The sequence below is a fragment of the Podarcis erhardii genome (assembly GCF_964252035.2).
Source record: "Podarcis erhardii genome assembly, chromosome: 4".
Classification (NCBI taxonomy): domain Eukaryota; kingdom Metazoa; phylum Chordata; class Lepidosauria; order Squamata; family Lacertidae; genus Podarcis; species Podarcis erhardii.
Window position 1 is genome coordinate 34,175,206 of NC_138508.1, and position 25,556 is coordinate 34,200,761.

General features: G+C 43.5%; 2 protein-coding genes across 5 annotated transcripts in view; one reads left to right on the forward strand and one right to left on the reverse strand.

Annotated features, from left to right (window-relative positions):
• Window positions 1–22,825, forward strand: part of CFAP44 (cilia and flagella associated protein 44) — a 49,197-nt gene extending 26,372 nt beyond the window's left edge. The window contains exons 19-35 of the mRNA XM_081859864.1: window positions 2,425–2,695; window positions 2,974–3,029; window positions 3,631–3,793; window positions 5,303–5,433; window positions 7,049–7,251; window positions 8,995–9,187; window positions 9,921–10,098; window positions 11,272–11,790; window positions 12,564–12,767; window positions 13,249–13,444; window positions 13,832–13,942; window positions 16,245–16,375; window positions 16,687–16,803; window positions 17,938–18,139; window positions 19,496–19,656; window positions 21,483–21,617; window positions 22,006–22,825. Coding sequence (XP_081715990.1) covers window positions 2,425–2,695; window positions 2,974–3,029; window positions 3,631–3,793; window positions 5,303–5,433; window positions 7,049–7,251; window positions 8,995–9,187; window positions 9,921–10,098; window positions 11,272–11,790; window positions 12,564–12,767; window positions 13,249–13,444; window positions 13,832–13,942; window positions 16,245–16,375; window positions 16,687–16,803; window positions 17,938–18,139; window positions 19,496–19,656; window positions 21,483–21,617; window positions 22,006–22,191 — 3,157 coding nt within the window. The 3' untranslated portion in view covers window positions 22,192–22,825. The remainder of the gene's footprint in view (window positions 1–2,424; window positions 2,696–2,973; window positions 3,030–3,630; window positions 3,794–5,302; window positions 5,434–7,048; window positions 7,252–8,994; window positions 9,188–9,920; window positions 10,099–11,271; window positions 11,791–12,563; window positions 12,768–13,248; window positions 13,445–13,831; window positions 13,943–16,244; window positions 16,376–16,686; window positions 16,804–17,937; window positions 18,140–19,495; window positions 19,657–21,482; window positions 21,618–22,005) is intronic.
• A 517-nt stretch (window positions 22,826–23,342) lies between these two features.
• The window catches only part of BOC (BOC cell adhesion associated, oncogene regulated), a 77,065-nt gene continuing 74,851 nt past the window's right edge, over window positions 23,343–25,556 (reverse strand). For all 4 annotated transcript variants that reach the window (XM_081859635.1, XM_081859636.1, XM_081859637.1 and 1 more), the window contains 2 exons: window positions 25,343–25,533; window positions 23,343–24,028 (listed from right to left, as the gene is read on the reverse strand). In XM_081859635.1, coding sequence (XP_081715761.1) covers window positions 23,847–24,028; window positions 25,343–25,533 — 373 coding nt within the window. In that variant the 3' untranslated portion in view covers window positions 23,343–23,846. The remainder of the gene's footprint in view (window positions 24,029–25,342; window positions 25,534–25,556) is intronic.

Here is a 25,556-nt window from a genome sequence, read left to right on the forward strand (position 1 = left end):
AGCAGTGACCTCATTGTGGGAGTGACCTCAGTGACCTCATTGTGGGAGTTTACTATAGATTCCCAAGCCAAACGGAGGACATAGATGATGCCTTCCTGGAACAGATGTCCAAGCATGCAAAAGGAAGGGAGATAGTAGTAATGGGGGACTTCAGTTACCCAGATATTTGTTGGATGTCAAACTCAGCCAAGAGCATAAGGTCAAACAGATTCCTCACTGGCCTTGCAGACAACTTCATTGTCCAGAAGAATTTGGAGCAAATGATTCAGCAGAGGAAACACAGCCCAGAATAACTAAGGAGATAGTACAAGAATACTTGGCTAGTTTAGATGTATTCAAGTCTCCAGGGCCAGATGAACTGCACCCAAGAGTATTAAAAGAACTGACAGATGTGATCTCAGAACCACTGGCAGTCATCTTTAAGAATTCCTGGAGAACAGGCGAAGTCCCGGCAGACTGGAGGAGGGCAAATGTTGTCCCTATTTTCAAAAAGGGTAAAAGAGAGGACCCAAATAATTACCGCCCAGTCAGTCTGACATCAATACCAGGGAAGATTCTGGAGCAGATCATTAAACAGTCTGTGAGCACCTAGAAAGGAATGTTGTGATCACCAATAGTCAGCATGGATTTCTGAAAAATAAGTCATGTCAGACTAACCTGATCTCGTTTTTTTGACAGAATTACAAGCCTGGTAGATAAAGGGAATGCAGTGGATGTAGCCTACCTTGATTTCAGCAAGGCATTTGACAAGGTGCCCCATGATATTCTTGTAAAGAAGCTGGTAAAATGCGGTCTTGACTATGCTACCACTCAGTGGATTTGTAACTGGCTGACTGACCGAACCCAAAGGGTGCTCATCAATGGTTCCTCTTCATCCTGGAGAAGAGTGACTAGTGGGGTGCCCACAGGGTTCTGTCTTGGGCCCGGTCCTATTCAACATCTTTATCAACAACTTGGTTGATGTACTCAAGGGCATCCTGATCAAATTTGCTGATGACACCAAACTGGTGGGGGGGGTGGCTAACACCCCAGAGGACAGGGTCACACTTCAAAACGACCTTGACAGATTAGAGAACTGGGCCAAAACAAACAAGATGAATTTTAACAGGGAGAAATGTAAAGTATTGCATTTGGGCAAAAAAATTGAGAGGCACAAATACAAGATGGGTGACACCTGGCTTGAGAGCAGTACATGTGAAAAGGATCTAGGAGTCTTGGTTGACCACAAACTTGACATGAGCCAACAGTGTGACGCGGCAGCTAAAAAAGCCAATGCAATTCTGGGCTGCATCAATAGGAGTATAGCATCTAGATCAAGGGAAGTAATAGTGCCACTGTATTCTGCTCTGGTCAGACCTCACCTCCAGTTCTGGGCACCACAGTTCAAGAAGGACACTGACAAACTGGAACGTGTCCAGAGGAGGGCAACCAAAATGGTCAAAGGCCTGGAAACGATGCCTTATGAAGAACGGCTAGGGGAGCTGGGCATGTTTAGCCTGGAGAAGAGGAGGTTAAGGGGTGATATGATAGCCATGTTCAAATATATAAAAGGATGTCACATAGAGGAGGGAGAAAGGTTGTTTTCTGCTGCTCCAGAGAAGTGGACACGGAGCAATGGATCCAAAATACAAGAAAGAAGATTCCACCTAAACATTAGGAAGAACTTCCTGACAGTAAGAGCTGTTCGACAGTGGAATTTGCTGCCAAGGAGTGTGGTGGAGTCTCCTTCTTTGGAGGTCTTTAAGCAGAGGCTTGACAACCATATGTCAGGAGTGCTCTGATGGTGTTTCCTGCTTGGCAGGGGGTTGGACTCGATGGCCCTTGTGGTCTCTTCCAACTCTATGATTCTATGCCTCACATTAGCCGGGCCTTCTTAGGGTTCATAGAACAATACTAAATATTGGAGCCAAGTGGAACTTACACTGCCTTCAATTGAGCTGTTCCAAACTCTCTTCGAGAGCAGAACTACTGCTGGCTCAGCTGGTGTAAGCCTGGCAGTGGAAAAACAGATCTTTGAAATAGAGCTTGACATACACTGCTCTTCATAACAGCATGAGTCCTGCCAAGTTGGCAGGTTATGTGGCTGAGCTGAATGGAAGTTATGATTCAGGACAAGTCCCTCTGCCGTGTCACATCCCACTACTTCCCCAGAATGCCCATTTTTCAGGGCTTACAGCCATGTAAAATTTGTCCATCTTGGCTCAGCTGACTAAATCCTGGCTGAGCTTGGATGTGAGAGTTATGCTGGCATATCTTTGGTTGAACCAGGATTCAACCTTGCCTGGCTGTGCCTGAATTTCTGGATCCTAACTTGCACATACCAGTAGATCTTGGGTTTGGACTGCTCCCTTAGATATCCATTTCGCAGGGCATTGTGAAGAAAGTAATCACCCTCAGCTGTTTACGTTTTGATTACTTCCACAGCTCCACTGGCTTGCTAATGATCTGTGGCATGCAGGATGGAGCAGTACGGATCTACGCTCTCCACGAGAAATGGCTCTCAAAGGACAATATAGCCGGATATTGGTCATACAGCATGCATGATAATAACTATGGGCAAATTCAAGGCATCTGCCCAAGTTTTGATGATCGGTTTCTTGTGACCTGTGGAGCAGATGGCAATATCTTTACTTATAACATCCTTTCAGCTGAGGAGGTTAAGAAAGTGCTAAAGGCTAAGGTGCCCTCTCCAAGGGTAAGTAACAGCCAGGAAGATAGGCCTTACTTCATATTTTAAGTGCACAATTATTGGGAAACTTTCAGCTGTTTCCTTGATGAACATTTTTTTCAGTCTCCTTAGGGTTGGGCAGCGGGGAGGTTGATTGCTAGAAAGACACCATTGTGTCTCTTATGTCCTATATGAATTATAGTACTGTGTTTGTGAGGAGCTGCATGCAATTCCAGCCTAACTTCAGGAACAGCCATGCCAACTGTTGACAGTGCCATCAATTGTTTGATTACATTCTTCCACAGAGAGGCCTCGAAAGAGAGAGACCAGCAGAAGATATTGAGGATCCTACTGCCTACAGGTAAAGCTGCCGAAAGATAGACTTTACTTCTGAATCCCTCATGAGGAACGGGTTTCACTAAGAGCCTCTTTGAAATGGCAGTGCACCCTCATCCGGTGTGGCCTATTGGCAAGTCATGTTGCTAAAGCTATTCCCTCAAATATCTCTCTCACTTCTGGATTGGTGCCTGGGATGCCAGTATAAATTAAGAGGTCCGATCTAGATGACTTCTAGATAAGCACTCTCTACTCTGTTGAAACAGTTCTTTAATGCATAAAGCTTTCAGACCCACCTCAAAAGCCACTGTTGGCTTTGTCAGGATAATTGTGGTGCAGCTTCTGTCAGCTTTTTAATCATTCATTTGGTAGCTCTATCTAATAGTTCAGTTCTATACAAATTTATTTGTTTATACAACACTGTCCCAAAGAGGCTTATTAATCAAATATTGCAAAACTGGATATTTTGTAGATAGAATTGTAGAGTTGCAGGGGACCCCAAGCTGTGTAATTTTTGCTGTAAAAAACCTTTATTACATAATGAAATGTTCTTCTTTTCTGTAGGCCCACTTCCAGAGTGTAGGTTTAAACTGCTCCATCTTCTCTTTATTTTCTCATATTTCTAGTATTGAAAATGCGAAGCAAAAAAAGGAACACGATTATATAATGAGGATAGCAGAACAGAAGAAATCTATTAAGAGACAAGAACTAAGCACTCTAAGGGAGGAGTTTCAGAATTTGCTCCAAATGAACCGTCAGCTGCCATCTCACATGCAACTTCACAGAGCAGTATGTATGGTTTTTCTTTCTTTAGAGGTACAAATTAATGCCTTAGTGTGGCTTGTATTTTTGTAATGGGTCAATGTTTATTTTGTTTTATTATGGTTTTTATTCTAAGGGCTCAGGTCAGTTTGCAATTTAAATAAAACAACCAGCCGAAAGTGAGCCCACTGCTTCCGAGTTCACTCCCAATAGTTGAAACAACGAAGCCTGCTATTTTCTTAAAAAGAAAAATGCCTGTTTTGCTTTTTGCAGTTGTGCTTTTCATGCATTTCTTAGTTTAGCCTTGATAGTTTTCAGATTCATAGTGTGTTTGAATTGCTTTGTCCTATAAAGGTGGTTCCAACCTTTTTTCCATGGTTAAAGTATTTAGCCCAGTACTCCCCAAGGAACAGCTTGTTGGAACACCGAATACCAGTAAATTAAGAGGGTATTCATGTCATTTTACCATGCATGTAAAGTGTAAAGCAGATTAAGAACTACAAGATTTAGCTTTGGTTCCATGTATATGTAGAGATTGACTAATACATTCAGGTGATTGCTTTGAACAGTGAATCTTACAAGTGGACATCATTGGGAACAGTTTGGAAGTAGAGAAATGGATTACCGTATTTTTCGCTCTATAAGACACACTTTTCCCCTCCTAAAAAGTAAGGGGAAATGTGTGTGCGTCTTATGGAGTGAATGCAGGCTGTGCAGCTATCGCTGAAGCCAGAAGAGCAAGAGGGATCAGTGCGCGCCGATCCCTCTTGCTCTTCTGGCTTCCGGGATAGCCAGGCAAAGCTCCTCCCTCTTGCTTTCTTGTTTCTTGTTTTCCTCCTCTAAAAACTAGGTGCGTCTTATGGTCGGGTGCGTCCTATAGAGCGAAAAATACAGTAGCTGTGGTGCAACTATGACTGCTTTAAAATATTGTGAAGGTTGCTGACTGGCTGTTCCTAAATTAGGCAAATTGCTGATGGCAGTTAGGATTTCACCAATATTTTTATTTCTTCATTCATTTTATTTAGAATACGTTTATCGCACTCTATAGCTCCAAAAGGCTCTAAAAACCTGCTTGCAAAAAGATCAAAATAAAATCACAATCTATCTAGCACAGGAGCAGAAATCTTGTACTTGGTAGAACTATTCAGGAGGAGAAGAGGTACATTCTGGTGATGGCAAAGGGGGTGGGGAGCAACATGGTCATGGATCAGCAGAGTCCTGTTTTGCCTCAGGTGATGAAATGGGATGGGCCACCCCTTGTTTGTAAACAGATGCTGGGGTACCTCTGATTCTGGATGCTTTTGGACTTCAGCTCCCATTATCCCATACCATTGGCCATTCTCAATGGGGCTGATGAGAACTGGAGTCCAACAACATCTGGAGGGCCACAGTTTCCCCATCTCTGCCTTGGACCATCATGATCCATCACATCCCAGCATCCGGGAGCGCTGCTGAGAAGCAGAATAGACATCAAGCAAACGAACAAACCGTCACCATAACCACCATCAAATGAAATGCTACTTTTTCAATATGCAGCAATTTGAGTTGGACCGCAGAATCCGTGCAGAGATGGACAGAAAGACCGCGCATAAGATCCGGCTCGTCCTAAAGGAATTGGCCTGGGAACAGGAGAAACATCGCATTGGGCTGCAGAAAGTAGAGAATCGGCAAGTGCCATTTCCCCTTGTCCTCAAATTTTGGGAGAGATTCTTCATTTGCTAAGATGTTATATTTAAGCAAAGTTTTTGTTTTATTTTTGAAAAGCTGGAAACTTTTCCTTGAAAACTGAAGTCTTTCTGGTATTACTCATTTTGCTTGAGAACATAAGAGAAGAACGGGGTAGGATTAGACCAGATGCCTCTCTTGCCCAGTGTTCTGCTCTCACAGGAGCCAAACAGATGCCTATGGGAGGCAGAACAGCAGGACCTGGGGACTCTCCTGCTCCTGTTGCCCAGCAGCTGGTATTCAGAGGTATACCGTCCTTCATCCTAGAGGCAATATATAGCCATCAAGACAGATAGCCATTGGTAGCTTTATTCTCCATGAATTTGCCTAATCCCCTTTTAAAGTCACCCAGTTTGTGCCTTTGCTACAACAATTCCATTGTTCAGCTATGTTCTCTGTGAAGAAGTGCTTCCTTTTGTCTGTCCCGAATCTCCCACCATTCTGTTGGATGACCCTCACTCGGTTTTGGTGTTATGGAAGAGAAAGAAAAACTTCTGTCAACTTTCTTCACACCAGGCATAATTTTAGGTGCCTCTATCACAGGCTTGCTCAACCTCGGCCCTCCAGATGTTTTTGGCCTACAACTCCCATGATCCCTAGCTAGCAGGACCAGTGGTCAGGGATGATGGGAATTGTAGTCTCAAAACATCTGGAGGGCTGAAGTTGAAGAAGCCTGCTCTATCATGTCTCCCCTTAGTTTCCTTTTTTTCCTAAACTAAAAAGACCTAAGCGTTGTAACCATTTCTCATAGGGTAGGTGCTGCATCCCCTTCATTATTTTGGTTGCCCTTTTTCTGACCCTCTTCCAGCTGTGCAACATCAAGAACTGTACATGGTGTTCCAAGTGCATACACCCATAGATTTGTATGAAGGTAGATAAATAGGTACTGCTCCGGCGGGAAGGTAAATGGCGTTTCCATGCGCTGCTCTGGTTTCGGTGTTCCGTTGAGCCAGAAGCGGCTTGGTCATGCTGGCCACATGACCCGGAAAAACTGTCTGCAGACAAACACCGACTCCCTTAGTCTGTAAAGCGAGATGAGCGCCGCAACCCCAGAGTCGCCTTCGACTGGACTTAACTCTCAGGGATCCTTTACCCTTACCTTTATTAGACAAATAGCTTTTGGTTTTTTTTATTTTCAGCCCCTTTCCTAAAGTTCCCCAACATAGAATCTGCCTTATTCACAGCTGCTTCACACCAGGTTGATACACTTGTAAGCAAGTGTAAAGTGATGATGCACATTGGGGCAAAGAATCCCTAACTTCGCATATAAACGCTAAAGGGATCTGAGCTGACAGTTACAGACCAGGAAGGGAGTTCTTTGGGTGGCATAGAGAAAGAGATGCTGCAAACTCCATCTAATTTTAGCTCTAGCCCTTCCCAGCAGCTGCCATGTAGTCCTTGACTGATTAACCTGGAGGGAATGCTGCCTTTGACAGAAAAATGGTTTCTAGACCCTGGCATAGAGGCTGTTGTTGCTTGGCTGATCCCTGCTGAGACAACTTTATGGAGCAGAAAATGTGGCATTTAAAAAATTAGATCTTTTCTTTGATTCCTCAGGTTTCGGTCCAGTTTGGAATATGACACCATTGTGGTCTGTGCCATGAGAAGCAACCACCGAATCTCCACGTACCGACTGCTGTCGATCTCAGAAAAATTGTACAATGTCAGTAAACAAAGTCAAGCAGCGAAAAGACGACAGAGCAAGTATGACCATAAAGGAAAAGACACAGACCAAAGGACAGAGACCCAAAAGGATGCCAGTAAGGGTTTGAAAACATTGTGGCAGAACTATCACAACCATAAGATAATATTTTTTTCCACAGCCTTCATCTTATATTACTTGTTATGGTTCTATACCAGAGGGTTTGTCAGATGGTATCCTCGCACTATATTTCAAAAAGCAGTTCCCTAAGGCTGCTCAAAAACAGAGTTTCCCACATTGCATTGAATGTCAACAGTTTCCTCCACAAGCACAATACTTTCTTTTTATTCTTGGTGAAATACTGTGGATTTTTTTTTAATATAGTGGAGTAGCAAGTGCCTAAGCAAGTAGGTCACTGGTTCTTCAGAAATATACCGGGTTTGCAGTTTATCAGAGCAGATTGTAGAGCTGCCTTTGACTTGTCATGTATACAAAAGTGCTGTCCGGTCAAAATTGTACTGTATGTGCTTATTGAGGGCAGACTCCATGCCAGCTGTGCGACCGTACCCATACTTTTTATTTAGTTTTTCTATATAGTGCTAACACATGTGGAACACTGTCATGGGATTGTATATCACAGGCTGGTAGATAATTATTATTATTAACAGTGCCTAGGAAACCTTGCTTTTATTTTTTAAGGGAAATGGCTTTTAAGTGGTCCGGAGTGGCTAATGAATAGTTCCTCCATGGGAGCTAGGAAATTGTTGGAGTGTTTGAATTCTGTCAGAGTTTAGAAAGTGACACACACACACCAGCTAGGATGAGGGTGCTAATGTAAAAGCTGTATGTATGTTTGTCTGTGTATAGAAAAAGAAGGGCAGAGAGAAGCACAAGGTTAGCAGAAGGCTAAAAGGATATTCAGATAAAGGTTGCCTCTCTCTGGCGATGTGATGTGGGGTAGCCGATCTGCTACTTGATAAGCCAATGGCTTTGCTGCTTGCCTCCATTTAGGTGCCTTTTGTCTCTTTGTTAATAAACCAAATCTATGTTGTGAGCCTCCAGTGCTCTCTCCTTCAAAGGAAGCCAACTTATAAAGTGATGCCCCTGGAACTCTCACCCGCCAGAAAAGTGGAGAATTTGTTCCTTGGCTTAGGTTGAAGGCAACTAGTAAAGGTGGTGGTGTTTTTATATAGAAGGATTATTACAATGGCTTCTCTTAACATTTAAAGTAATGCTGAAATAATGTTTAGGCATTATTTATTAGATTTATATGTCGCTTTTCATCAAAAGCTCTCAGGGTGGTTCACAAGATAAAATCTGGGACAAAGTCCCTCCTGCACACAGAAGCTTAGGTGGCTTTGCATTTTCCAGCATTGAGGGGCCATAGTGAGAATTCCTCAGATGCTACCACACTAGCCTTTGCAAAGAGCAGGAAATATCAGAAGATGTCATTTAAAACCTACTTTCGTGAGGAAATCCCTTGGGGCCAGCTCCAGTTTGGTATTCAGCAAGCTGAATTTGGAAACTGTTCCCATGAAACAACATTTTTGTGAAAGTGGATGTAAGTGGAATGAAAGTGGAACACCCTTCCAGCAGATGTCAAAGCGATAAACAACTACCTGACATTCAGAAGACATCTTAAGGCAGCCCTGTTCAGGGAAGTTTTTAACGTGTGATATTTTACTGTATTTTTGGTTTCTATGGAAGCCGCCCAGAGTGGCTGGGGAGGCCCAGCCAGATGGGCGGGGTATAAATAATAAATTATTATTATTATTATTAAATGCAGCACTCTACTAAGACAACCCTGCGAGGATGATATGGACAGAAGCATGTTACTTTATTTTTCTTCACATTTGTGCAGAGCCAAAATTTCCAACCCAGGCTTCTATTAGTGAAGAAGAAGTGGATTCAGAAAAGCTGCCAAAAAAGGCGCACCCACACACAGTGGCAAGCCGCATTGTTGAAAATCGAATGGAGAAACTTAGAAAAATTATTGAAAAAGCAGACAGAGCCAAAGCTAAGATCCAACAAAGAAGGGATGAGTGGAATGAACTGTGAGTCAGAGTAAAAAAAGAAAAGAAAATACTTTTCAAATGCTCATTGTTGATGGATGTTGTTGATAAACAAATAGTAACCATACCTGGCCCATATTACTTCAAAATTTCAAAATGATGTGGTATAACGGTAGGATCATGTGGAGTGGTATATGGCCTCATACCTCCTCAAAGTGGAGACCCCATTGCTAGTGGCAAAGCCTGTCCTCATTATAAGGCAGGCTCTTGACCACACCCATAGCCCAGCTGTATCCACTCAGCCAGCAACCAAACACACCCCCCCCCTGGCAATCAGCTAGACAAACTTCTTACTTGCAGGCAGGTAGCAATTACATCAAGAAAGACAGACTTGCTTACTGGGAGAGCAGACCTGGCAGGGGTCAGGCTGGTGCCAATCATCCCCTCTGGGCTTAGTCCTCTTCTAGGTCTGTTCTCCAGTAATGCCTCCATGTGAATTAGTAGGAAGGGGAGTTAGAACATCTTACAGACCAACCAGATGCCTATGGAGAGGCTGGAAGCAGGAGCTCAGTACAACAGCACTCTTCCCTGTTGCCATTTGTATTTCCTCCCTTCAGTATAAAAGGGTTTCAGTCTGTTTCCTGCTGCCTCCGCATGAGATAAGAGCTGGGCAGTCACAGTGCCGCAGCTTCTTTGCTGAATGAAACGCTATAAAGTGAGTGAGTTGATGCTGCCTGTTGGGCTGATAGCTTTTATCTTCACCGGTGCTTGTCAGATTCAAGAGCAAACCAAGCGATGACTATGAGGACCCCCAAGATGTAGAAAATATCAAAGAGGCCCAACAGAATATGGGGGACTTCAAATTGAAAACGGCTACTAACTACAAAATTCCTGAACACATGAGAATGAATGCTGACAAGAAAACTCATCAGTTGGCATCTTTAGAAGTGGCTGTAAGTAGATTCTGCTTCTCTTTGGATTGTGTGATTCCCTCTGTCCTCTGCGTTTGCACTGGAAGGCAGAGAAACTCCCCCCCCCCCAATAATTTCATAAAATGTATATACCACTTGATTGTATATACCACTTGATTGTAAGAAAGAACTCAAAAGTAGTTTAAAAAACAAATAAAACCATAACATAATTAATTTTAAAAAAGCTATTTAAATCATCGCATTCCTGATTTAATTTTCTGAGTGCTATTGCTTCTTTACTTCAAATCGTATCACCCATGCACTAGACAGAAGTATTAGCAGACTTGGGGGAAGCCTGAGTTCCGCAGAAGTTAAAAAAATATTTAGGGGAAAAGCCTCCCCACTAAATGCTGCCTGATCATGGAGAGCAAGAAAATGGAAAACTGGATGAAGGGAGCCACAACTGACAGGCCAAAGTCCAGGTGTGAAGTTGAGGCCTGGATTGGTATGTAGTAGTAATTTTTATTAATACTTCTAGGACTGAGCTAAAGGAGGCAGGTGAGTGAGATAACAGGGCGACCATATGAATGAATACAGGATCCACACCCCCCCATTTTTTCTTGTATAATCCTGCCTCTGTACTATAAATAGTAAACTTTAATGCAATATCTGGAGTGGTAGCTGTATTAGTCTGCTACAGCAAAAAACTCCAACAGTCTTCCAGCACTTTATAGACTTAACAAATTTAATAATGGGATAAGTTTACATGGACTAGAGTCCACTTACTTATTCAGATCCTCTTTTGTAGCAATATATATATATACACATGGGGAAATAGGGAGGGGGTTGTAAGCGGTGAGATCAGATAGAAATGGAATGCAAAATGTACAGATAGTGACAATTCGAGTTAGAATGTATACAAAATAAATATGGCGACATTATACAACAGCAGTTATAGATGATAAAATAATCACTCTGGCATACTGAGCAAATGAACATCTGTAGTTGGAAAGCAAACTTTTGTCTCTATTCAGACCCAAATGGCTTGAGTTGAGTGTTTTGATGAATTGCAATTCAGCAGTTTCACACTGGAGTCTCCTTTTGAAATTATTTTGCTTAGGTAGCATTAAGAGCAGAAGCAGATGAATGGGTTCTTGAATATTGACGTAATGCGAGTTCCTTAATGCAAGCCTGTTCTAACCCTCCTCCTTTCAGATACACGATAAGAAACTGGAAATGAACAAATGGATCGTGTCCCTCCGAGACCTCAAGGTGGCTATTATTGAAGAGATCCAGTGTGTGGTGCAAGAACTGAAAAAAATCCAATCATCTCTCGACCCATCCAAACATGTCCCTGTTCCTCCAATTCCCCAACTCCTTCCTGAAGAGACTCCAGAGAAACAGTTCCAGTATGACACTGAAATGCTCATGAAGTTCAAACATGACTTGGAAGAGCGGGCCAGGCTCAAGGACACGGTGCCAGTAGCTCCTTCAGGAGAGGGCGGAGGTCTAGGGGGTTTCGGAGGAGGCTTTTATCGTGCCCCTTCAGCAAAGGACTTAGAAGCTGCCATGCGGTCAACAAGTTTGAAATCGATGAAAATAGCATCTGGAACTGCAGCGCAGACAGTCAAATCTTTTGAGTTTGAGGCAGTGGAGCCTACAGACTTGGAACTGGAAATCACAAAGAGGGCGGAGATTCGGAACATTTATATGCAAGAGGTTTTGGTCAAGAGGGTAAGAGAAAATATTTCAAAGCCGACTGGGCGTATTCTGCTCCCAAGTGAAGTCTTTTAAATTTGTTTCTTCGTGCATCCCTTTTCCTATTGGTCTCAAGTTAATTTGCACAAACCAACTAAAAATAGCTTTTAAAACGGTACCAAAACTACATGCAATGAAATGTAGGTTTAAAAACACTACGGAATCAATGCCTTTTCACCCAGCTGGAAAAGCTTCTCAAAATAAAAATGTCTTTAATTTCCCAAATTTTTGCACACTTTGATACGTCAGGCAACTGGTCCACTTCTGCTAATGAAAATATGAAAGCAAGGAGAATTTTGTATTTAGCCTTTATTTAGCATATCATGATTGTAACGTTCCTATCCAGTTTCTAAAGTAAAGTTGAACTATGTGAGCAATTGTGAAAAATTCTGTGGATTTTCATGTTCAAATCTCTGATTAATCCCACATCAGTGAACTGCGTGAACCTGGAAGAATTTATACTATTGACCCAGCCACCAGTCAGAATGCATGCTTCAGAAGTAGGCGAAAAACTGTATCCCTAGGTTGATACTTGCCTTTTTTTTGACAAATGTCAATTTGGAAGGAAATGGCTTCAGACTGTTCTTTAGCCTCACTGATTACTATTTTAGAATGACAACAATATTGCAGGAAACTATTAATTTAGTAACAAGGCAGAGTTAAAACTGTTTATTTAATATAATAGTATTGTTGACATTATTCTTCTACTCCTTTTTTGAGTGCTACATCTGACTTAACACTCTCTCCAGGTTCATGAGCTCATGATTACCTTTGATGCTGAGCTTCGCCTTCTTCGTCACCAAAAACTGAAGCTGGACATAATGATGAAAACTGCTGACCTACGCCACATCACTTGGTTTCAAGAGCTGCTTCTCCTGAAGAACTTTGAGAAACATGAGAACATTCTCCAGGAACGTGTCAACAGCCTTTCTAGTGAGGAGGAGGAAATGCAAGTATGCAGGGCGTATAAAAGGCTTTGTACAGTTTTGAAGTTCCTGATAAGAGACCTTCCTCTACTGGTTTTAAAGGGCCATTCTAGATGTGATAGGGACAGCCCTCATCAGTGGAGACTTCTGCTCCCCAAAAAGTGCACAGGTGGAAGAAGTTGTAGGCAGGATAGCTTAGTTGGTAGAGCATACGACTCGATCTCAGGACCATGGATTCAAGCCCCACATGGGGTGAAAGATTCCTGTACTGCAGGGGGTTTAGACTAGATGACCTTTGTAGTTCCTTCCAACTCTACAATTCTATGATTTTCCCAGATGGCTGCCCTATAGGTAGCTGGCCGAGGAGCCTCATCAGACAGGGGAGAAAAGTGCTTCTGTCCTCTCTTACAGATAAGTCCTCCTTGCATCCTAGTAGCTAAGCAGACCGCAATAGTTGTGTCGAGTGCTGCTCACGTGGAGTTTAAATGCTATTTTTCTTTTTTTGAAGCACAAATTAAATAGCTATCTTGCGCAAATTGAGGAAAAGAAAGCAGAGATTGCAAAGCTCCAGGAACGAGAGAAGATCCTTTATGCCACTTTCCAAGCATCTTTGGGGGAAAACAACAAATTTGCTAATTTCCTCACTAAAGTCCTAAAGAAGAGGATCAAGCGTGTTAAGAAGAAAGAAGTGGAAGGCGAAGGAGGTAGGAAAGACTGTTTCATGTCGATGTTGCCCCATATACCTTTTGACCAAGTTCTACATTGCTGTGGAGGCAGAACTAAACTATGCGTGTCCCATCTTGTGACCTCTGCTCAGTGTATTCACCCCGTAATCTCAGCCTTAGCCTCAATCTAGTCCTCTCTAACAGAAGCCAGTGATTTGGCTTGGCTTTGTTGGTACTGAAAATTGCTTTGTGCTGCCTGATCAGTGATTAGCAGCGGGTATTGGACACTTCCTTCTGCCGTTTTAATGGCTGCATTGTGTTCTCTGAATATTACCTTGGTGACCCCCGTGATGAAAGAGCTTGCTCTCTGGGCTGTGTTACTTCAACAGGAGTTGCCTGTGTGACAATGGCACTTTCTTATTCTAGATGAAGATGAAGAGAGTGAGGAAGAGAGCGATGAAGAGTCTAGTTTGGAGAGTGATGAGGAAGAGTCGGGATCTGAGGATGAAGTCTTTGATGACTCTGTTTGTCCAAAAAGTAAGTCATGTTCACCTCCTCCTCCTAATGCCAAGTTTCATTTAATCTTTGGAGATGGCTGTGTATCAGCTTTGAAAAGAGATTATTCACTTGAGATTTAAGGAGATGCTGCTACTGTGTGGGCCATCTCCTCTATCTGCTTTGCTTATATGTAAACTTTAGAATATCAAGAACAGGCCACATTCCAGAAGCTCAGCCTCCTTCATATTTATGATATATATAGTAGCTCTGGATTTTTAGGGTGGCTTTGCTAATATAGTAGCTGGTATGTTAGCAATATGTTAGCAATATAGTAGCTGGTATGTTAGCGTTAACACTAGACAAATAACCAATTTTTGTATGATATGAAGCCTTGATGTCTTTTCCCGAGAGGACAGGGAAGCCCCAGGGAAGAATTTCACACTCTTACTGAATTTTAATTTTCTAAGTGTTACTTATCTGTATAGGAATCCCTAGTGGCTCAAACTTTGGTCTAAGCCCTTTGCTGCCATCTAATGGTGTGAAGCAATAATGTCCCGTTACCAGACTTTGATTTCTCAAAAATACCGTATTTTTTGCCCCATAGGACGCACTTTTTCCCCTCCAAAAATGAAGGGGAAAAGTGTGTGCGTCCTATGGGGCGAATGCAGGCTTTCACTGAAGCCTGGAGAGCGAGAGGCATCAGTGCGCACTGACCCCTCTCGCTCTCCAGGCTTCAGGAAGCTATCCGCAAGCCTTGCAAGCCCGGCGGGAGTTCCTGCGGGCTCACAACGCTTGCTGGCAGCAGCCTGCAGCCCCAGTGAGTGTCTGCAAGCCTTGCGCGCCCGGCAGGAGCTCCCGCCGGGCGCGCGAGCCTTGGGGCGGCAGCCTGCCGCGAAGCACGCAGAGCCCTCCGGAGGGCTCCCCGTGCTTCAGGCAAGTGTCTGCAAGCCTTGCGGGCCCGGCAGGAGCTCCCGCCGAGCGCGCCAGGCTTGGGGCGGCAGCCTGTTGCCCGAAGCACAGGGAGCCCTCCAGAGGGCTCGCCGTGCTTCGGGCGAGTGTCTGCAAGCCTTGCGCGCCTGGCAGGAGCTCCCGCCGAGCGCGCAAGGCTTGGGGCGGCAGCCTGTTGCCCGAAGCACAGGGAGCCCTCCAGAGGGCTCCCCGTGCTTCGGGCGAGTGTCTGCAAGCCTTGTGCGCCCGGCAGGAGCTCCTGCCGAGCGCGCCAGGCTTGGCGCGGCAGCCTGTTGCCCGAAGCACAGGGAGCCCTCCGGAGGGCTCCGCGTGCTTCGGGTGAGTGTCTGCAAGCCTTGCGCGCCCGGCGGGAGCTCCCGCCGGGCGCGCAAGGCTTGGAGCGGCAGCTTGCCGCCGAAGCAGAGGGCTCGTCGTGGCTTGGAGCGGCAGCTTGCCGCCGAAGCAGAGGGCTCGTCGTGCTTCGGGCGAGTGTCTGCAAGCCTTGCGCGCCCGGCGGCTTGGGGCGGCAGCCTGCCGCCCGAAGCACATGGAGCCCTCCGGAGGGTGCCCCATGCTTCGGGCAGGCGTGTGCAAGGCTTGGGGCGGCAGCCGCGGCTGGTGGGGGGGATAATTTTTTTTTATTCATTCCCCACCCCAAAAAACGAGGTGCGTCCTATGGGCCGGTGCGCCCTATAGGACGAAAAATACGGTAGGTTTGTAAATCTTCACAAAAACTGCAAGTGACCTATTTTTGTTTATGCAGATTTAGGTAATTCATTATCACAAGTCCCCGATAAACAGGCCTGTTACACTGGGGCTGATGCATTCCTATTTGTCAAGAGTTGTGTTTTGTAAATCAGTTTCTGAATCAACTTATTTATACATAGATATTGCTGAGCAACCTGTCTCCATGAACCTTGGAGGAGAACTTGCGATCTCAGAAATCCCACCTTCTGACATTACACTGCTAATCAAATCAGTTGTTGTCAGGGAGAATAACCTTGCTCTGGTGAACTGGCACAACTACTGATGTGCGCATCTCTCTGTGTGTGCTCTGCTTCCATTCCTGGAAAATACAGGTGGAACTGGGAATTCCCCAAGTCTATAACCCTGGAGAGCTTTTGCCAGTCAGAGTTGGTCATACTGAGCTAGGTGAACCAATGCTCTGACTTTGTATAAGGCAGATTCTTATGTTTCCTGGGGTGGTGGTTGTCAGTGCTGTACATGGGGTGTGCGTAGAATCACAGAATTGTAGAGTTGGAGGGGACCATGAGGTCATCCAGTCCAACCCCTTGCAATGCAGGAATCGTTTGCCCAACATGGAGCTCGAACCCGAAGCGTACAAAAAAAAAATCAAAGCAGTTTGCTTAATCTGGACTCTTTCTCTTCTCAGATTGTGATGAGGCACTCTTTGAAAACACACTCCAGCTCCGAGAGAAGCGGCTGGACATTGAGGAGGCCTTGGTGGAGGAAAAGAAAACTGTTGAAAATGTCAGAAAAGACTATGATTTCTTGGCCAAGAAGGTACAGTGACTTCTTTCCAGTTCAACCCAACAGGAATCCTGCCATTTCTTGGTGCCTGGTTTTGCTGAGGGATGTGGCCACGGCGGGTAACCCGTCACATGAGTCCTTTGACAAGGGCAGAACTGCAGCACTTTATTTGATTTAGCCCATGGTTCTCTATCCCAAAAGGATCACGTGAAGCAACTCTTCATGAAACCATGGACAGATTGGACCCTGCAGCTCATATTCATCACAGTTTCATGCTGATTTAGGACTTCATGGCAAGGTCTTGCTGCTTGAATTTGGATTTTTATTTTATTTATTTTTTTAAGGTGAAAGTAGTAGCAGCCAGCCTAGATGCAGCGGATTGGGAACTGGAGGCCTATCAGCGGGAGAAGCAGCAGAGATTGAATGAACTCTATGTAGTTGTGCCTCTAAAACTTCACCAGGTAACAAATCAACCGGGGCTCCTGTTTCCGACTTTGACTTCTTGATAACCAAAATATTCTGCAATGAGTTGCAGTAGGCATTGGATTGTTTTTTATGGTCGGCAGGGAAGACCAGCAGGAAAGACTAAAAAGCAAGCCCAGAGTCTAGCTCAGGGATAGCCTACATGGTCACCTCCAGATGCTGGACTACAACTCCCATCAGCCTCAACCAGTATAAGCCAAGGGTCTTCAAGGAACTGTAATCCAACAGCATCTGGAAGGCACCACATTGGCTACTCCTGGTCTGTATAAAGCGTGTCTCACTCTAGCCTTCTCTTTGTCTCATTGACTAGGCTCTCTCCTCAGCGTCCATCATTGCTATGGCTTCATTCATTGGATAAAACACTGAAAGTTGGAAGCTGGTTTGTTGTTGTTGTTTAGTCGTTTAGTTGTGTCCGACTCTTCATGACCCCATGGACAAGAGCACGCCAGGCACTCCTGTCTTCCACTGCCTCCCGCAGTTTGGCCAAACTCATGCTGGTAGCTTCGAGAACACTATCCAACCATCTCGTCCTCTTCTCCTTGTGCCCTCAATCTTTCCCAACATCAGGGTCTTTTCCAGGGAGTCTTCTCTTCTCATGAAGTGGCCAAAGTATTGGAGCCTCAGCTTCACGATCTGTCCTTCCAGTGAGCACCCAGGGCTGATTTCCTTAAGAATGGATAGGTTTGATCTTCTTGCAGTCCATGGGACTCTCAAGAGTCTCCTCTAGCACCATAATTCAAAAGCATCATTTTTTTGGCGATCAGCCTTCTTTATGGTCCAGCTCTCACTTCCATACATCACTACTGGTTAGTTTATCACAAAACAATTAGAATGGTGCCTGTGCATCTTGTCTTGTGTGTCAGGCTCTGCAAATGCCAAAAACTTACCCTTTCTTTTAAAAGGAAACCTGGAACCCTGGGGATTACATTTTATCCAGGGAGGAGTTGCTGTCTGCCTATTGCTCCCCCTGCCACCATGGACCCCTATTGCTCCTAAGTAGCCTTGGAGGGTTACAGCTCATGGGCAAAGAGTGCCATGTGTACTTCATAGATGCAACAATGCCACACACTCTGCTCCAGAGACGTTTATAAGTCTGTGGTTATTTCTGGCAGGTGGAATATATTTCAAATGGAGAAATCCCCCCTGACCTCTCGCAGTCGTTGGTGTTTACCAACCAGTCTTTGGTGAACTTGCAGCAGAGGATCATGGTCCTGCAGGAGGAGAAACTAGAGCAGAGAGAACTCTATAAGAAGGCCCGGCAGCAGCACAAACAGCTCATTCGAGACAGGAGGGACATGATGCTTAAGATTGACCGTGAGTGTATGCTAGGTTTCCAGTTTCTTTTTATATGGTGTGTGAAGGCTTTTCCTCTCTGCATATCACACATGACTGACAATTATTGCTTGGGAGGTATACTCTAAGTGCCTTAGCTTCTTTCTACAAATGAAAGGACTGGCACAAAGCCTCAGTTTCAGAAGAAATGTTTATCTTTTCCTACTTCTGAAAATGAGAGCTGAATGTTGCACAGAGACATTTGATGTGTATCCATATTATACATGGTGAAAAAGTAGCATTCTAATGTAAAACACATGTGCAATATGAATGCATGCTACTGAGAACTCCCAGTTGACCATGCCTCCCCGTGGTGTGTGCCCATATGAGAAAACATTTATTTTCCCCAACTCAATGTGTGAAGCAACCTAAAGGATTGCTGTGAACCTGAAATGAATCTAGGGAAGTAAAACACTTGAGAACCTTGCAGACCTCACCCTGTGCCCTGCTCCACTTGCTTTGTTTCTTCCTTTATTTAAAACATTTCTATCCTACCTTTCATTTTTTTTTTTTTTAAAAAAAGGCCTTCCAAGGCATCTTACAAATTAAGGTGGGTTGTTGTTTCCCCCAAAAATAAAAAAAATAGTACAGCAGTTAGGATGAGCAGCTTAAAACAGAAAAATGACAGTATCGTCATTTAAAATGGCCTGAGCTGATAAAAAAGTCTTTGCCCAGGGCTTTAAAGTCACAAAGTTTTGTGCCAGGTGATTTTCTCTGCAGAGAGCATTCCATAAGCTGGGCACACACTTAATTTCTGATGGTGTATAGATACCTAAAGAAGGGCATCAGTCATATGCAAGAGAAAATGATCCTTCCAAACAGTGCTTAGCTTGCTTGGCAGTGCATAGGAATAGACCCTTTCCCCAGTGCGATTGTATATTATGCTGTGCCAACTTTGGGACATGTCAGGGCCACTTCAGAGGTTATTGTCACTGCTGCTGTGCCAGTGATGGCTTATTGCTGCACAGGGCTGGGTATAAAGACTTCTTGAGAGTGCAGCAGATGACCTGTGGATGACTCTTGCGGCAAAGATCACAACAGCTAACATTCTGGTAGGATTGAAGTATCTTATAAATCTGATACAAAAAAGAATACTCACACCCACCTTTTCTGGTGGTATTCTGGAGATGGAAAGAACTTCTCCGAAGCCACCTCATCCATTATTTTGTTGCAATGCAAATTAATTTACCTGCACACTCCCACAGATTGTGCGACCGCGAGCTGCAGTGTTTAGAATTGGATTTTTGAATATGCACAGTAGTATTCTGTGTGTGTAGGTATACATATCTTAAAAAAGGAAGATAGGAAGAATACAAAGGCCTTAAACTCATCTTGCAGGATTGGAAGAGAAATGCAATGAGCTGATGATGCTGAAATTTGGCCGATTAGTGAACTTGGAAGCCCTGCAGACTCTTTCTGTTAACACAAATCTGGAAGAACTCAAAATGAAGATGATGGAAAAAGAGCAAACTCATGCTGCAGAATTAAGAAAATGGGAGGTAAGACTTGTTCTAAATCACATTGTGGTGCAGCCAGGTGGCCTGCAAGTGTGACCAGGGGGTAGGGCTAGATAATAGACATGTAACATGAGGATTTCCTGTATGAAAATTGCCTTTTAGTCAGGAAAGAGTTCAAACCCTGGTTAAGAGGCAGAAGGCAATGTGATAATTGCATCATCATTATTTAGAAGATACACTTGTCAAGCAAAGAGTGAGGTATCCTGGACAAGTATCACACAAAGGAAGGGTATATTAGTTATCCAAATGCTCAGTCTGGAAAATCATGTATGCAGTGCTATGAAAATGTTTCCTGGCACATCAGAACCATACAACTGCTATAATCTAATAAATCCATTATATATATATATATATATATATATATGCGCAAGGTGTTACATCTCATAGTCCCCAGCCTTTTTTTTTTTTTTTACTATTCCACCCATCCTAGAATTTAGAACAAGAATGTGCAGTGAATTATTCTTGCTTGCTGTCCCAAAACTGTAGAACACTCTTACCCTGAAGTCTTATCAGATCATCCGTCAGAAGCTCAATTCAGGATACTCTTTCAAAAAATGTGATAGCTTTAAAGGGAGGGATCGTTTATCTTATATTTTGGTACTGTGCCCTTTCTGTTAGGAAGCCTGTAGAATTTACTTTGGTGTGTCTGTGCAAAGACTGAGACAGAACTACCCTCTCCACACCAAACCACTTGCAATATATAATTTAGCCCACAATCTTTGGCCCCTGATAGGGGATCACAAGGGCCATAGGAAGCACTGGATCTCCTGCCCTGAAGTCGGGGAGAGCTATCCAATGTTTAATTCCCCTTTCTGCAGTCCTAGCCCCACCAATGTCAGCTCCAAGATCAGTAGGGCTGAAAAAGAGGTTATGTCAGGGGTGGATTGGCAGCATTCCCTGAAAAGACATGGAGAAGGCTGTGATGTGAGGTCCCCCCAAGATACCCTCATACAGGATATTGAACTAAGTCGGCTCGAGTGGATGTAGCTCAGTCCCAATTATTTCACTTCGCTTGTTTCTGGTGAGTGGGGAAGTATTTTTTTTTAAAGAACACCCAGAAAAATGAAGGACCTTTACTTCCAACCTGCTGGCAAGAGCCCAGCACAGTATTTTATTATGTATAAAAAGATTTTTGTCCTGCCTTCTACTGCCTGTGCAACACTCAGGAGGGTAGCTGACAACAGTTTAAAATTGCAAGTTCTGTAACATGCTTCATAGTGTTTGCAGAAACACATGTCATTCTCTTTATCAGATGCCAACAGGTTTTTTGTGGCTTTGAATGAGGTTTGTTGGAACTAATCAGAAACATGGTGAATTGCTAACCCAGGAACTCCTCTACTGCAGAGATTAAGAGAAACGGAGTTTATATGCAAAACTCCAGGCCCTCAAATCTAGGATTTGTAATTCGAGTGTAATCACAAGCGCTTGCAAAGTTCCTTACTTATTGCTGTTATTTTCTATGCACAAGTAGAGTGTGATAGCCCAGCTAATGTCCAGAGGGCCAATAATTTATCCAGGGCAGTGAGATCCAGAGGACAGTAGGAGCCAGTTTTGCTAAGGCAATGCTTCTGTTAACTCAAAACTGCTAATGGGGATAAATTTTGTTTTCGGCTAGTATGCAAAAAACTGATGACAGCCAAGGTTAAACAGCTCTTCAAGCCATGTGTCCCTCTTCTCCCCGTCCTCCCCTCATTGTTCTTTGACCTGTTGGCTGCTATTACTCTGGCTCTGTAGCTCCCAGACCATGGCATTCTCATAGTTCTGCTTTCATATTTTTATCACTCCAGCAAATCTTTGCTCTGTTGCAGGATAAAATTGTTGACCTGCGTCAAGAGTTGATGATGGTGACACAAGAAAATACTGGCAAACTGAAGCAAATGAACACATTTTGTATGGAGAAGATGACACTTGAAACTAAGTTGGACGCACTACAGAATAACCTGGTATGTGCTGCTTTGATCACTTGTTCCTGACTAGCAAGCCAAATAAAATTTTTTCGGGCTGCTTTAGAGGTTATAACTGTAAACTGACCCTACTAGCTTCTGTTCTACCTAGGGAGGGTGTTATTCATGTTCCTCAATAACCTGATCCACATTTTCTCTCTGGTTTATTCATCGTATTGAATGTGTGCCTGCATTTAAACCACATTGGGTGAGAGGAATGACACAAACCAATCACCAGAGAAAGTAATTTGCCCAACATCAAGAAGGGAGTGAGCTCCTTGCTAGTATTACGATCAAAAGTGTTGTAAGTGTTCTGTACCTGGAGTCTATAAGTAATGTCATTGTTTTGTCTGTGATTGAGGGCAGTTTTTGGCTTTTGTTTCTTCAGGGAGCAGAATTCCAAGGGCCTCGCAAATCAGATATTGAGGAGAAGGAGAAGCTGATTGCATTGGTCCAGTTACAAGCCCAAGAAGCTGAGGTCCTGAAAGAAGAAATCACTCTCCTAAGCAGGAAGGATGGCCGCATCTTTCCACCATCTCAGCCTGGATATCCTCAAGGTGGGATGCTGGATTAAATCCTTTTCATGTCGTTCCCTTGTTCTCATTTTTTATGCATATCAATCCTACTGCATGAGAATAATTAGCAAGCTAGCCCTTGAGATTTAAGTTTCATATGATGTGTCCTGGTCTTAAAGCTCTTCCCCTTTTGGCGGAAATTCTGGATCTTCTAATAGCATAGGCCAGGCAGAATGTTGAAACTTTTCCTTGCCTTCAGTGATTTGATACATTGACGGGAGAAAGTTGCAGCTCTTGAATTTGTCTTTCATATGGCTGCTAAAGGCACAAGAGGCACTATTAAGAAAATAGTAGCAACCCCATCTATCTCTTTTACTTAGTGTACCCTGTTGGCTTTGGGCACATGGGGACATGGTGTTGGTCAACCCAGGCAGCCTGGCCAAATGGTCATGGTTGATGAAGGCCGACATCTGGAGGGCACAATTAACTATGCTGTCTTAAAGTCTTCAAATAGATGTTTTACTTCCTGATCCAAATATATGCAAGATCAGGCACAATGGATATACAGCCTTGTCCTCCTAATTGGGCAATTAGTATCTTGATGCAGATGTGTCTCCATATCTGTACTTTCAACATGGAACTGTGTTGTTGATAAATACTTATGAGATTGACAATAAAATCTGAGTCAATGTAGCAATTGTTCTGATGTCCTCATTCAGCCCTGGAGCTGTTCACCTTATACTTTGTACTGAACTCAGCACTGCTTCAAATGATGTGCTTGCTATCTGGAGAATTCTCAGCTTTTTATATATAATAGTATATATAAAAAAAACTAGCATTGATTTATTTACTTTTTAACACATTTCTGTGCCAGACTCTGGCTTCAAAGGGAAGCTATTACTTTAAAGAAACAAAAGGTCTCTTTCTGCTCCAGTAGATATTCATGATGCTTAATGAAATGGTTATAGGTAAAAACCATGTCCTAGATGACTCATCTTCCTATAGACTAGAAGCTGATCACATTAATACCCCTAAATTTGTACTGAAACCAGAAGCTTAAAATGTTTCATTTTGAGTGCTAAACTTTCTTCCTTAGTGTTGTCCATGATCTTAATGAGGTGTGTGTTTGTTGAAAAATAAATGCTAAGCGGACTGTAACATGAGGAAAGGAGGCTTTACCTAAGTATAAGGAACCTAAATAAAAGTTCAGTCAAAGGGAAGAAACAGTCTTTATTTACTTGATGAAGCATGGCATTGGATTCATTATATAGGCACACTATCACAGAATCTGTGCTTGTATATATTGCTTGTTAATGCAGATAAATATGGTACCTACTTTATATCTGTTTTCCTTTGGCATTCTGCAATGAGATTCCTCCTGCTGGGAGGCAAGTAAAGACCCTTTCCCATAATCTCACCATTTAGAGACACCTTCTTGCAGCTGGAGAATGCAGCTCTTGCCCTTGTGCTTCTTCTGTTGCTGAGAGTAGGAAGCTGCCTTTGGAAGCTGACTTGGAAAAGTCGTGATCTGATGGAAGTACATGCTGTTGCCTCAGTTTATTACCTCTTGCGCATGATGCCATTTCTTTCAGCGTAATTATAGAAGGCAGATACACATCTATTTACAAGTGCATAAATATATAAATAGAGATGTAATACAAAAATAAATAACCCTTTTTCTGTTTAGAATAGTCTTTGTAAGGCAATTAGTTCCCTAACTGGTGCCAGGAAGTGTCTCTAAGGGAACATGCAGCGGCAGGCTGTTCAGATGCTTCTCGGTGCTTCCGGCCAAGCAAGTGTCCACTGTGTTTGGGGGCCACACTTGTCGTTCATCTTGGCAGAAATCTGTCCTCTCTACGTCTTCAACTGGTACTAGACCAAGGCAGCAGGCAGAATCTGGGAAGACAAGGAAGGACAATGAAAGTGTGTCCTTGGTCAGATACCACTATTCTTCAAAACACTTTGAAAGAAATTCACTATGAAAATCCAAAAGAGCTTAAATCCCTGTTCTGGAGATCTGCCAGAAGGGTTACTACAATTTGTCAGATAGCAAGCTATGATTGTATTGCTGAAAATATAAAAAAATGAAGTGACATATACTGAAATGCTAAGAGTTTCTAGTAAAAGTGATGCCAGTGGAAAATGTCTGCAAATTCTGCCAGTTACTGATAAATTCTCAAAAATCACCAATTAATGACAAGTTTCTACTCTGATTTATTCCATTTGCCAGCAAAAGGCATATTAGTAAATGCCAAGTAAGCCTTTGGTAATGGCTTTTGACATTTCAGACCTGAGCTACACTGTTATTTCATGCAGTCATTTCTGTTACACTAACACAAAAATGATTGTGTGAAAGAAGCCTGCATTAGTATAAAATACTTGACATTTTCCCAATCAAAATTCAGTCTCTGACATTTACTGAAATTGATATAGATGCTTGCAGTTTTGGGTTGGAAGCAGTGGCGTAGCGTGGGTTGTTAGCACCCGGGGCAAGGCAAGTAATTTGCGCCCCCTAACCCGTGGATTTGCGCCCCCTAACCGTAACCCCCAGATGTTGCGTCCGGTGCGGCTGGCCCCCCCTGCACCCCCCACGCTACGCCACTGGTTGGAAGCACAGCAATGTCATTGGAAAGTTGAATATGCTCCAGTTGGATCTATTGGATCTATCTTTCTAGGCCGTATATTTCAAATGCTTGAACATTAGTTTCTGTATATGCCACCATATATAACTTGCAAATAATGCAGAACTTTAACTGAATAGAAAGTCCATGACTACCATTCTCTCTGCTTTTCACATCAAGGTCCTTCCCTAGATTTAGAAATAATAATAATATAATAATAATAATAATTTATTATTTATACCCCACCCATCTGGCTGGGCTTCCCCAGCCACTCTGGGCGGCTTCCCAAAAAATATTAAAATACTATAATACATCAAACATTAAAAGTTTCCCTAAACAGGGCTGCCTTCAGATGTTTTCTAAAGGTCTGGTGCCTGATCTTGTTGTTCTCTTCTGGTGGGAGGGCGTTCCACAGGGAAGGTGCCACTACCGAGAAGGCCCTCTGCCTAGTTCCCTGTAACTTAGCTTCTCGCAGTGAGGGGATTGCCAGAAGGCCCTCGGCGCTGAAAGCAGCAACTTTCCTCCAAAGGTTAATGCATAGCAAGCAACAGGAGCAAAAATATCCTTTTATGGTTTATGTCCCACTGACCTGTATGGAAGACAGGATCCTTCATGATTTCCTTAGTGGAGTTGCCCATTTTGCCTGGCGGCACAGAGTGACACAGGTCAAGGTATTGTTCACGATGATGGCAATTGTCATGTTGCTGAAGCAGCTGGTGTGTGGAGTCATCTGGAAGCCCATAGAGAAAAGAATTCTGATCTGGTCCAGGACTAGGTGACCTAAGTTGCAGAGAAAAAGCAAT